Source organism: Phyllostomus discolor, chromosome 10 (assembly GCF_004126475.2).
Source record: "Phyllostomus discolor isolate MPI-MPIP mPhyDis1 chromosome 10, mPhyDis1.pri.v3, whole genome shotgun sequence".
Lineage (NCBI taxonomy): Eukaryota > Metazoa > Chordata > Mammalia > Chiroptera > Phyllostomidae > Phyllostomus > Phyllostomus discolor.
This window is the reverse complement of record NC_040912.2, coordinates 17815721-17829987: the sequence shown is the minus strand read 5'-3', so window position 1 is coordinate 17829987 and position 14267 is coordinate 17815721. Positions and strand designations below refer to the sequence as shown.

The 14267-nt window shown below is 36.5% G+C and overlaps 1 protein-coding gene across 1 annotated transcript in view; it reads left to right on the top strand.

Moving 5' to 3' along the window:
- HDAC9 (histone deacetylase 9) overlaps positions 1-14267 on the top strand; it is an 825092-nt gene that overhangs the window by 660114 nt on the left and 150711 nt on the right. Inside the window, exons 20-22 of the mRNA XM_036010543.1 lie at positions 139-226; positions 6203-6322; positions 6635-6732. Of these exons, the coding sequence (XP_035866436.1) occupies positions 139-226; positions 6203-6322; positions 6635-6732 (306 nt within the window). The remainder of the gene's footprint in view (positions 1-138; positions 227-6202; positions 6323-6634; positions 6733-14267) is intronic.

Sequence of the window (14267 nt, the reverse complement as noted above, 5' to 3'; positions counted from 1 at the left end):
ATCTTGCGAGGTACTCCCAGAAGCAGATTTATGGCTTCAGAGATCATATAGCATTTTTTAAAATGCTCTGAACATTATTTATAATGGTTTTCCCGGCTGATTTGCTTTCTTATTTCTCTGTTCTTCTCTATTCCGCAGGGGGTTCTGCTTTTTTAATTCAGTTGCAATTACCGCCAAATACTTGAGAGACCAACTAAATATAAGCAAGATATTGATTGTAGATCTGGTATGTATTCCTGGCCAGAGCTGCATTTTCAGTGCCTCTAGATAAAAGAGAGTGACTTTGTATTTCTCTGTGAGGTTGTCTTGCTTTTAGCACTTGCAAACAACTGAAGGGTGTGTTTCCTTTGAATGTGGAAACTCATTAAATTCAGGATTGCAGTTCTGAAACCATAAACATTCACGTTTCACTTTCATGGTGTTAACTGCAATTTAATGAGAAGAAGGCGCAGATCAGGGCAACTTTTATGATCCTTAAATGAATTGATACTTCCACAGTTAAAATAACCCAACAGAACCTGAATTTACTTTTCCCTACAGAATATAGACTTTAAACAGTCAGATGTGCTGGAAAGAATGCTGTTGCTTTGGTAACCAATTGGCCACTTCCCTTGGTTAGCAATCATGTTGCTTGTTGTGCAACAGTGGTATTATTAAAACAAGTCAGCATGTCATTCTTTCTGAGAAGATTTCAGATCACGTATGCCAGTTTGGGATGACTCCCAGCAGGGACCCTGAGTGATTAAAGTCAGAGGCATTAGATTAGTCTTGCATTTTAACATGATACATTCTTACACAATAGAGTTATAATTTGTTTAACAAATGGCTTGTTTAAATGCAGATGACACTTGGCATGTTGTCTATAGTATATTCAGGAATAATGAGCTGGAGATCTGCCCCATACAAAAGGACCAACCCAGGCAAGGGCGAAAGAGAGCTGGCTGGTGATTTATGAGCCCCGTTTTCGGTTTGCCTCCAGTTCACGAGGAGGTGTAATAGGTTGTCTGACAAAGCATAGACAGGAAATGAACCCTGGCATCCAAAGCGAACCTGCTACATCTGCACTTAATTAATTTTTGCAGGTGATAAAAGATTTAAAGGCAAAATATGTTAAAAGTTTTTTTTTGAAGTGCAAGGCTTAATAGTCTAAATCTTGTTCATATCTGCACTCATAATTAAATCTTATTGGGAAGTCGTGGCCTCACCATCCAGCCTCCGATTCAGTTAAGCAGGCACTCCACAAGGGCGGAGAGTGCAGACAAAGCCATGGGAAGAAATACTAAGTTAAGTTAAAACGAAGATAAAGGGAATGAAAACCTGATAAACATTTCCAGGGCTTGGTAGGAATGGCTGTTTTTCACATATAGTGGTGTAGCCTTACTGCAAGCACTTGGTGCTGAGACATTGAAACCCAACTGTCCGTGTATTTTGCAACCATGCTTAAGTTTCAGTGTAGGTCATAGTTCACCATTAAAGAAACGTGTTGAAGGCCTAGATATACTACAGCAGCAAGGTCCTACAGCTTAACAAAAAGGAGGACATCGGCACGCACTGTCCCGTGTACATGCAAAATGACATTTTAAGTAATTAATAATTCCTGGTTTACATATTTATAAGAGAGTAAATTAAAAACAATTTAGTAGACTTCTAGTACTGTAGGTTCTGTTAGAAAGATAAAGCAAAAACTTGAAGGAAGGACAGCAGATGAAGACTGTGGATCGGGGAAAATTTTTCTAACCTTTCTAAATTTGTTGAAATTATGGAGGAAGAAGATTGGTAAACTGTTCATCTTATCCTTAAGAGTCTTTTATTATTACGTTCTAAGGAACCTCTTCTGCTACTGTTTTGTGATTCTGTGAAAATAATCAGTAGCCATTGAGTCTCTATGAAAACGCATTGGCGACATCCCAGCGCTAAAGTAATGAATTGTACAATGAACTTGGAGGCTAAAATGCCTAGCTTAGGCTAGATGGATATTTTTCACCTGGGAGGATTTGTCTGTAGCGTTTTGGTTTTGTACGTTAATGTAAGAATACTGCTAGAGATAATTCAGTATGATTTATAAAATAAGTTGCTTGGTAGCTCCAAGGCGTATCCTGTAAGATTACTGGCCTTTGATTATGAATTTGCTCCATTATCCAATCATAAAGGATACTGATTTCCCAGCAGGCTGTAGTAGAGGAGAAGTATTTGTTTCAGATTTTCTAAATATATGAAGTTCTGTCCAAAGGGTTGCCTCTGAGATCACCACCAGCCTGCGTATTCTTACGTTCAAGTCGTCCAAATTCTGCAGCTGCAGGGAGACTTTGAGGAAATTCCCCTGTTCCTTCCAGCTGCCGAGAAGGAAGTTTTAAAGTGCCACGTGGCTCTGAGACATCCGTTCCCCCTGGCTGACAGGTCTGTCCTGCAAGTTTGCAAAGGAGAACCGAAGGCTCTTTAATGGCAAAAGAACTTCATTCCTGAATGTCCAAAGTCACGAATTTTAGCTAATCAAGTGTGAACTAGCTCCACAAATTCTTGGGCCAAAGGAAGGCAGAGCTCCCCTCTTGTCCGGCAGCTGGTATCTGCAGCTTTGCGTGCCTAGTAAGTAGAGAGCAGAACTCTAGTCCACCTCCTCCTGGGGGCCACAGCCAAATTCAGAGGCAGTGAATATTTTAGGTAGAAGTAATCCTAGTTGATCTGTGGAGCTTATTCATTCCAGTTCTCCTTCTGGGGTGGATTCCAAAGACATTCAGATTGGCGAGGAGAGGGAGCAGGTGCACTTGCTTTGCAACTCTCAAGAGACTGGTCATCGTGTTCAGGGTATGAAGCTGTTCTAGAAGTATGATTTGCCTGGATGACTCAGGTAGCTTTTATATGATGTGACTTCCAGTTGAAAATAATACGTTTGGGGCTTTCTTCATAAAAGAAAGGCCACGTTAAATGTCAGATTTGGGGTATTTCCACTTTTGATCAAGCACCAAACTTGACTGAAGAATTGTCACTAAATTATTATAAGTGATAACTTTAGCTGGTAGAATATATAACTTTTTCAAAGCTATTTTAACATTTTAATAAGGATATATTGGTTCTAAATTCTTGTGCAGAATTCTTATTCAGTGTATTTTTGAGCAGTAAAAATATTGAAGTGATTTTTCAGCATTTCAAGAAAATCTTATACACAATGTGTATTTTGAGGCATGTAATGATTTAGTTAATTTCATCATTATAGGACTTTCATATAATCACCAATGATTTTCTTATAACAGTCCCATATATTTTGTTGCCATTGAGAAATAAGTCCTCCAGTCATGCCTGAACATTAAGTACTTTGCATAAGTATTTTATAGCAAAGAAAGCTGAAAAAATATATGTATATTTTCACTTTTCAAGGTTGTATTATAAGTCATTAACTAAAACAAAAGGCACATTTGGTCTGTCTTACCTTTATCTCTAAAAACTTTGTGAATATGAACATGGAATCAAGAATTATCTGAGTATTTTTAGAATGGACTTGTGAATTTCAATGAAAATGTCAGTTGAAAGCTTACTGTGCTGTGGGCAAGACTATATTTCTTATTCAGAAATATATTCAGTAATAAGCACCCAACACATTTTTCATGAACAAACGATTTCTTTTTTAAGATAGATGATCATCTTTCATTTGACATTCTTAAATAAACTTTTATAGTAACACTAAAGAAAGGAAAGTTATCCAGGCAGTATATATTTTGGGGTTTCAAAGTATGGGTACATTTTGCCCCAAGAAACATTTTTCTTACAATGCTGGCTAAAATTTCTATCATGTAGTAGATATGCAAACGTTCCTTCATTGTTGTTTTTCAAAGAATTTTATTTGTTCTTCCTCTAGGTATCCAGTAGCAATCTCAAAGGACATTGTGGCTTAAGCTGTTTCATTTTGTTCACATAAAGGAAAATAATTTTACCATCTCTCTTTACTTTCCTCTGAACATTCAGAAATCCAGGAATTGAATTGATATATTTTTCAGTAAGCTATTTTTTTCCCCGATGAGTGTTCCTTGAACCAGAACAAGCCTGCAGAATGCTGCACATCTTCCTCAGTATTTTTTGACTCCTTAACTGATTTTGGATCCGTGTACTATATGGAAGGGAGAGAGGACAAGTGGATGTCTACTCTGTGGAGAGCAAGCTCAGCGCAGGCTTTCAGAACCCCCCACAGGGAGGGAGCTCTGGGCTGCAGGTTGCAGTGGAGACAAGCTATGCAAATTTCAGTGAGGAGCAATAATGACCACCAGTCTCACCTCACAGGTTTGCTAAGGGGATCAAAGAGATCATGAATGGAAGTTAGCAATACAATGGTTACCAGTTTGGCCTTTGGAGTAAGAAGAATGTTCAGGATGCTGTCTTGCAAATTATTCTTTGTATCGCCTTAGTAAATTACTGAAACTCTGAGTCTGAGTTTACTTTTTCTAAATTAGTGATTTTTTAAAGATTTTATTTATTTATTTTTAGAGAGGGAAGGGAGGGAGAAACAGAGAGAGAGAGAGAAACATCAATGTGTGGTTGCTGGGGGTCATGGCCTGCAACCCAGGCATGTACCCTGACTGGGAATCGAACCTGCGACACTTTGGTTCGCAGCCTGCACTCAGTCCACTGAGCCATGCCAGCCAGGGCTTAAATTAGTAAAGTTTTAATTTTACTAATTTTTACTAATTTACTAAATTAGTAAAAATTTTTACTAATTTACTAAATTTACTAATTTACTAAATTAGTAAAAATTTACTAATTTTAGTAAATTTTTAATTTACTAATTTAAAATACCATAGGGATAGTGCCATATACACCACATGACTGCTAAGTAAGCCATGCAAAGATTTAATGTAGTGCCAGAACCAAAACTTGTAGGAATCATTGTTGAAAACAGTGTGAGTTTTACTGATACAAAATAAAGCACTATATATAGTTAAAAGTGACCCAACATTTTTTTATTAGAGAACCTGAAACTGTACATGTTACACAGGTAGCAGCAATGTTGTATTGAGTACAAATATATAAACTGTTTGCTTTTGAGTCATCTATTTTATTTTTGTTCAGAAGATTTTAGGGTATTAGGTCTTCCAGTGAAGACATTTTAAAAACTGCTACTAGTTTTATTTTTTCCCATTTCTTCTACAATTCCAGCATATGTCTACATCATAAAACAATTAGAAAAAAAGAACTGTTGCATTTTGAATCATTATCATTTACATGTCTGAAGAATTTTTTTATTCATTAAAATGACAAGGGTATTTTTTTTATTTTGTTTTGTTTTGTTTTAAAGGAAGAGGGAGTGGTGTGGGGAAAGAAAAAAGAGGAGGAAGGAAGGAGGCTGGGAAGAAAGCCACGATATAATATTAAAATTAGGCAGATTGGAGAAGATTGCATAAAGCCCCATGCCATCTTTCTGCTTCAGACCAAATGATTTAATAGCTAATGAGCTCATGCTCCTGTGTCTTTGACTTGCCGTCACGATTTTACCAAAATAAAGTATGAAGTCCTTTTTGCATCTGGCATCTCTTTTGAAGTGATTCTAACTGCTGAGGGATTACTAACTGAACTGAACGCTTCAAGAAAGCCAATTTACTCAGCTGGTTGCAAAGCCTTTGACCTTAATGGTGGGACTTGGCAAATCAATGCATACACGTATGTTTAGTGTTCTGTCAAGAAATGCGAAAATGCTCTGTAAGCCATAGATCCTTCTGCAAAATACTAGTTTGTAGTTTAAACATTAGTCTTTCTTCAGAGGCCAATGAGGCTAGTTAATTAAGCCTGAGGGGTTATGAACTGTTGGCAGTTAATAAGTCATAAAATTCCTCCATAAAACAGGATGCGAGATTCCATCACTGAAGCAAAGAGTACAAAGGGCCGGTGTATAAATATCTAATTGTACCAAAGGACTGGGCTTTCTCAATGACTGCTCATCTGGAGTCTCCAGGGCATGTTCACTGTGGTTTCCTGATTTTTAGAAGCCAGTTTAAAAAATGAGTGCATTAAAGGGTAATTTGCCTGAAAGTTCAGGAAGTAAAGGGGGTGGTGTGGAAGCAAGCTGAAGGGGAGAGAGAAAGAGGACACAGGGAGAGGACAGAAAAGGAGAAGGAGGCTGGGATAGAAAGACAGGGAACTCAAAATCAGAATGCAGAGTTCTGTCTCCACACGGAGTTAGACCTGACTGTATCTGTCATCTGTTTTCTTTTCCCTGTAGGATGTTCACCATGGAAATGGGACACAGCAGGCCTTTTATGCTGACCCCAGCATCCTGTATATTTCGCTCCATCGCTATGATGAAGGGAACTTTTTCCCTGGCAGCGGAGCCCCAAATGAGGTTCGGTTTATTTCTTTAGAGCCCTACTTTTATTTGTATCTTTCAGGTAATTGCATTGCATGATTACCCATAATTTTCTTGTCCTTTGCTGGTGTTTTAAATTACACGAGATTACTGAGTTGTCCCACGGGAGCAAGAACCAGTGCAGAACAAGTGCATAACCCAGCGCACTGGTTGTCAAGCAAGGGTGGGCTGGCTTGACATGTTGTTTGATGTTTATTTCGAGAGCTCACATGTGTTTGTTTTCCTCTCTTCTTGCTTTCTTCCTTGTGCCCTCCTCTCCCCACGGTGGTGTGGTTTTTCTCTTCTCAGGTTGGAGCAGGCCTTGGGGAAGGATACAACATAAATATTGCCTGGACAGGTGGCCTTGATCCCCCCATGGGAGATACTGAGTACCTTGAAGCATTCAGGTTGGTACTTCTTTCTATGCAAGTGGCAAATTAGAAAACAAATGTTGGTGGAAACAACACCAACACCAAAACCAAAACAGAAATGTAAATGTCTAACTAAGGTAAAGTAGCTAAAGGCTTCCCTCAAAGTTCCAAAAATGTTGTGTTTGGGGGACCTGAATATTGCTACACAGCCAGTAAGGAATATATGTAAGACAACAGGTACATCAAGATGTAGTTGTATCGTTGGCGAATGTTTTCTTCCATGCAGTCAGTTGTCTTTTGTTTTGTTGGTGGTTTCCTTTGCTGCGCAAAACCTCTTTAGTTTGATGTAATCTCACATTTATTTTTTCTTTTGTTTTCCTTGCCCGAGGATATATATTCAAAAATATTGCTAAGAGTGATGTCAAAGAGTTTACTGCCTGTTTTCTTCTAGGGGTTTTTATGGTTTGGGGTCTTACAGTTAAGTCTTTAACCTATTTCGAGCTTATTCTTGTATATGGTATAAGAAAGTACCCCAACTTCATTTGTTTGCATGTGTCTGTCCGGTTTCCCCAGACCATTTATTGAAGAGACTGTCTTTACCACTTTGTATATTACTGCCTCCTTTGTCAGAGATAAATTGACCATATAGATGTAGATTTATTTCTGGGTTCTCTATTCTGTTCCATTGATCTATGTGTCTTTTTATGCCAGTACCATGTTGTTTTGATTATTATAGCAGTGTAGTGTAGTTTGATGTCAGATAGTGTGATACCTCCAACGTTGTTCTTCTTTGTCAAGCTTGCTTTGGCTCTTCAGGGTCTGTTGTAGTTCCATATAATTTTAGAATTATTTGTACTAGTTCTCTAAAAAACCCTATTGGTATTTTGATAGGGATTTCATTGAATCTGAAGATTGCTTTGGGTGGTATGGACATTTTGACAATGTCAATTTTTCCTATTCACAAGCATGGTATATCCTTCCATTTATTTGTATCTTCAACTTCTTACAGTTTTTCAAGTATAGGTCTTTTACCTCCTTGTTTAAATTTATCCCTAGATATTTTATTATTATTAATTAAAAATATAATATAAAAAAGAAAAAGAGAGCTAGCTGTAGTTGTATAGGTATATTGGCCAATGGCCCAGGCATGCTCTCCCTACAAAAGAGGAAAACAAAAAGATTTCATTATTAAGTAGCTCTGGGAAAGTCTGCTGTTATAACATAGGACACAATTTAGAATGGACATTAATTAGCATATTAAATGCTCTGAGAAGTCCTTCACTACCTATTTAACTTCATTGGACAGACATATTCCCGACTTCATTGGACTATGGGATCTCTCCTGTACACAGCGCCACTTAGCATTCTTGGTTCTGAGGAGCTAGCTCGCTCCTGGAACCTTGGCAGAGGCCGTCTCATTTCATGGCAGAGCGAGTGCCTGTTCCCTTTCATGGTATGAATGTTTCCCTCTCACATTAAAACATCCACTAGTTGATTGGTTGTTTCACGTTTCTCTACAAAATTTAGGTGGTAATTGAAATATAGATTTATGTATACACATTGCATTCTGCTACTTTTTTCCTAAGCAAAGAACTTTCAAAATTCATTTAGGCAAGAAAAAAAATTAAAAGCCTTTTTTGGGGTATGGGTTTGTTTTTTTAATTATCTCTGGAATTTAAAAAAAAATGAGTCCTTGGAAGGGCCTCTGTTTTAAGGAGAAATCAGACTGTGTCAATTTGTGTCTCACTTGTAAGATTTTAGATTTTAACCTATTGGTAATGTATCCTTTTTGGATATATTATTTAGTAGAATGTAAAAGCAGATAACTACATAATAAGAAATTTTAGAAGTAGTGTTTTTGTGAAATTTAGACTTACAAATTCCCAAGAAAATGTTGTTTATGTATTTAAAACTGAAGGAAATAATGGGGCAATTTTTCAACAAACAAAGTTTTGATGGGTTTATGCTGTCCTGTGTATCATGCACACTTCAATTTCTCATTTGAGGGTCATTTCTCTTTTGAAAACAGGCCTGGGAAAAATGATGGAAAATTTCTATTTTCAAGAAAAATACATTAAAAATCAATATGTTTGAGATACAAAGGAAAATTCTATTCACATTCCAGATTTGTACTTTGGAAGCAGAAAATATACACTCATATACCTATACTACTTATAGAAAGAAGCAGAAATAAGTTTATTTACTTTGTAACTTGGGTTGTCTAGAAAGATATTTTTGTGTTAATTGATGGTAAAACTAAAAAAATATATATTAAGAAACAATAGCAGTTTCAATGTTAAGAATTTTGTTTGCCCATATTTGCAACTTAACAAACATTACTACCATCTTAAAGAAACTTTAATGGGATAATAGACTTTACTTCTCCATCACATATGAATGTCTGTTTGCAAAGTTAACCTGTTAACTTGCATGATACACACATTAAGTTCTCAGCCTTACTATTCTCAGCATACTATTATACCTATAGATCTGCAATAAGGAATTCCTAGGGCTTTTTTATTTTGTTATTTATAATACTATTAGTAGCACTATAGCTTTGCATAAAAATGGATCATGAATTCACAGCAGGGAAGGATACTTTATATTTTGTTCTTATTGTCCTCACATGGCAAAGTGAATGGTCAATGAGATTTTTTTTGAAGAACCCCTTTAAATACAATTTCATTAAATAATGTGAAAACAGATAGTAAATATACATTATTGTTTTTCAATCGAAACAGTAAGTAAATCAAGTTCCTAAAAGTTGCTGAATGTCCTCAAGAATGGAAGTTTCTCTTTGTCTGGAATGTGCACATACATTAGCAAACTATTCTAAATTTTCTGGTATGGTCACCACAGGTAAGTTTAATGAGAGGAGAAGCACCATTATTTAGCTAGGCTGCAGAAATATATAACTGTAGCTTTTAATATTCATAGTTATTTAGAAACCAGATTTAAACCATAATAATTCTGTTAATTTTGAACTATGCAATGTCTGTTAGCTATTTAATATGAATGACTAGAAAAACTTGTGAACTTGTTGTGGAAGAATCAAGAAAGTAAATCACTCATTTAAAAATATTGACTGACCAGCCCTGGCCTCATGGCTCAGCTGGTGGGAGCATGGTTCCATGCACCAAAAGGTTGTGGTTATATTCCTGGGCAGGGCACATGCCTGCGTTGCAGGTTCGATCCCCAGATGGAGCACTTATGGGAGGCAACCAATCAATGTTTCTCTCTCACATTGATGTTTCTTTCTCTCTCTCCCTCTCCTTCCCTCTGTCCCTTCTCCCCTTCCTCTATCTCTAAATCATCAATAGAAAATCAGTGGAAACATGTCCTTGGTGAGGACACACACATGCGCGCGCACACACACACACACACACACACACATCATATTATATGTCAGACACAATGACAAGCACTTGCAATTCAGAACTGACTTGCTCTTAGGGAACATGTGAGAGTGGCACTTACTCTTCTAGAGAATAGATGTTCTTTGACATAGACAGGGTAAAATAATGAACTCTCTTGGGAGGGTTTTAGGAAAGGCTTCATTGAGTACTGTTTGACTAGTGCTTCCAAGGATGAGTGGGAGTTTTCAAAGGATTGGAGCAGAGGGATTCATACGGGGCAGGGAGAATAGACTGAAAAGCATGGAGTCATGAAATGGTCTTGCTCTGTTGGACCAAGGCCACTGTGGTGGAATTGTGTGGCAGGAAAACAGATAATGCTTCATAAAGTCTTTTGCAGGCAAAGAATCGCCTGTCTAAATATACAAATTCCTTTCTAATTTGTGGCTTTAATGAGATAGAATCCCAAATAATTTTAATGTAGTATTATTTATCCTTGTGAACGCAACCTTTGTTTCCCAGTATTGAAACTGAAGATCTTTCTGGCATCTGTTTATGGGAACAGGATATGGGGGAGTGATGAGGGAATGGTACCTTTTCTTCTTTCTGAGTTTTTAATTGTTTCTGGACTGTGATGAGTATGTTTGGAGGGAAGGCCTCTCTTTGTGAAACTACATTTAGAGTGGGATATAAGACAGTTGCTCATTTTTCCAGCCAAAATTTGTTACAGATATATTGCCCTGTGGTTTCTATTATGTCTATGGCAAAAGAAAATGTCAGGCAAACCAAACATTTTCATGTTATTAGTTTTAAAGATAATTTTTAAAATTTAATGGAATACCTAAATTAGTTCAGATAGCTAGTTATTTCTTCCATGCAGTTAATCATTCATCCCTGAAATAAAGAAAGGATATACTTAAGATTTTTCAGAAGAGTTTTCAAAATATTCAGTAATATCAAATATCTCTTATGTTCAACTAAAATATATTTTCAAGGTTACCATTTTACAAAATAATTATGGCTATTTTTATTGAAGTCTTACATGCCAAGTCCTAGATTAGAAATTTTATAGACATTATGGCTAATTCTTAAGTGGTTTATATGAACCACAGAACTACTAATTAGAAGGGCCGTGATATGAACTCAGGTTATGACTCTAAAATAGTTGCTCTTTTTTCATGCCACACTGCTCCTCTTCTACTGTTCATGATTCAAAAGAGTAAGGAGTAATAAAGCACAGTGAGCTTTCACTGGAACAGAGGCCTTTCTCCCCACCTGACCTAAGTCACAGATGCCTAGTACACATCATGGCAAAGAAGGGATATTTAATAATGACTGAATGAATTGATGAATTAATGACTGAATCAGAAAAAAAGAATAGAAATTATGCTGGCTATGAAGAAAGCATTGGAAACCCTGGGAATTAAGTGACACTAGCCTAACTTTTGTCTGAAAGAGCTACTTGAAACCTAACTACTTCTTGGCCCTTGAAAGAGTTGGGTTTACAAGAACTCTGAATACTCCTTCATTTGCTTGTAACAATGTCAGGTGTCTTCTTTTTATTCAACAAATAATTTTACTGAATGCCTGCTAAGCACCCTCTGTTCCAGTCACGTCAAAGGATTGTTCCAATGGATCTGTCTTATCCATAAGTAGATAAGTTATTTTTAAGATTACTTCTTTAGGAATCTGCAAATGTTAAAGTGATTATTTATATAAGAACATTTAAATAGTTTGTAATAGGCAAGAGACAATATGTATTTCATGTTTCTTATTAAATCTAAAGAGGAAAATATCTCAACATGTTTAAAAAATTGAATAGCAATTTCCAAATGGAGGGATCCAGGATGGTGACAGAATACAGGGAAGACACAGGCACCTCCTCCCAGGACCAGACTGGAATTACAACTGAATTAGAGAAGAATCATCCTGAATTACCAACTGAAGACTAGCTGAAGAGAAGTCTTACAACCAAAGATTTACAGGAGAAGTCACACTGAGACTGGTAGGAAGGGCAGAGACACGAAAGGGCTGGCCCCTCTCCCTGTTTGAGGGGCAGCTGAGGTTCTGAAGGGATAGCTCAGCTGCAGGCAGCTCTGCCTGAAAAACATGGGGTCTAAATCCCAAGCTGGGCTCCCCAGTCCAGAGCACTAGAGTCGGGAAGAGGTGCCCACATAACATCTGGCTGTGCAAAGTAGTGGGGACTCCTGTCCTCCAGAAAGGGGTGGGGTCTGCTGGAGAAACAGACACTCTGAAACAGCCAATGCACAAAATTTCATTTGTGACCACTCTCCTGGGCTCCACACAAAGACTAAAAGTAAAGAAATGGATAAAGATATTTCATAAAAATGGAAATGAAAAAAAAAAGGTGGGGTAACAATACTTCTATCTGACAAAATAGACTTTAAAATAAAAGCTCTAGTAAGGGACAAAGAATGACACTACATAATGATAAAGGGAGCAATTTAACAAGAGTACATAAACCTTGTAAACGTTTATACACACAGCATAGCAGCACCTAAATATTTAAAGTAAATCTTGATGGATATAAAGAGAGAGATTGATAGTAATAAAGTCGGAGTAGGATATTTTAACACCACATTGACATCAGTGGATAGATCTTCCAGGCAGGAAATCAACAAAGAAATGGCAGTCTTAAATAACACACTACATCAGATGCATTTAATTGATATCTCCAGAGCATTTTACCCCAAAGCAGCAGAACTGACATTCTTCTCAAGTGGACATGAAACATTTTCTAGGATAGACCACATGTTAGAAAACAAAACAAGTCTCAGTAATCTAAAAAGAATAAAATCCTATGCAACATCTTCTCTGACCTTAATGCTATGAAACTAGAAATCAATCATAAGAAAAAAACCCTGAAAAACACAAAAATACATGGAAGCTAAATAGCATGTTACTAAACAATGAATGGGTTAACAATAAGATCAAGGAAGAAATTGAAAGATACCTTGAAACAAATGAAAATGAGAACACAACAACCCAAAATCTATGGGACACAGTGAAAGCATTCCTAAGAGGGAAATTCATAGCATTTCAGGCCTATATCAAGAAACAAGAAAAATCTCAAATAAACAATCTTAATTTTTCACTTAAAGGAACTTGAAAAAACAAAAACAAAGTTCAAAGTGAGTAGAAGTAAGGAAATAATAAAGATCAGAGCAAAAATAAATGAAATAGAGTCTAAAAAACAATACAAAAGATCAATGAAATCAAGAGCTGATTTTTGAAAAGGTAAACAAGATTGGCAAACCTTTAACCAGACACATCAAGAAAAAAAGAGGACCCAAATAAATAAAATCAAAAATGAAAGAGGAGAAGTAACAACTGACTCCACAGAAATATTGTACAAAAGATTGTAAGAAAATATTATGGACAACAATATGCCAACAAACAGGACAATCTAGATGAAATGGATAAATTGTTGGAAACATACAATCTCCCAAAACTGAATCAAGAAGAATCAGAGAATCTGATAGATTACAACTAGTGAAATTAAAACAATCATCAAAAAAACTCCCACAAAAACAAAAGTCTTGGACTGGGTGGCTTTACAGGTGAATTTTACCAAACATTCAAAGAAGAACTAACACCTGTCCTCAAACTATCCCAGAATTTCAAGAGGTGGGAAGACTCCCAAACTCATTTTACAAGACCAACATTATCCTAATTTGAAAATCAGATAAAGATACTACAAAGAAAAAAATTATAGGATAATATCCCTGATGAACATAGAAGCTGAAATCCTCAACAAAATATTAGCTAACTGGATTCAACAATATATTAAAAAGATCACACACCCTGATCAAGTTGGATTTATTTTAGGGATGAAAGGTAGGTACAATATCTGCAAATCAAAAAATGTGATATACCACATAAATGAAATGAAGGATAAAGCCACATGGTCATATCAGTAGATGCAGAAAAGGCATTTGATAAAATTAAGCACAATTTATGATAAAAAAAGACTCTCAGCAAAGTAGGAATAGAGGGAGCAGAACTCAGGGCATGTATGATAAACCAACAGCTGATATACTCAATGGGCAAAAACTGTAAGTATTTTTCTTAAGATCTGGAACAAACAGGAGTGTCCACTTTCACCACTCTTATTCAACACAGTACAGCAATCAGACAAGAGGAGAAAATCAAGGACATCCAAATTGAAAATGAAGAAGTAAAACTGTCATTAGTTAC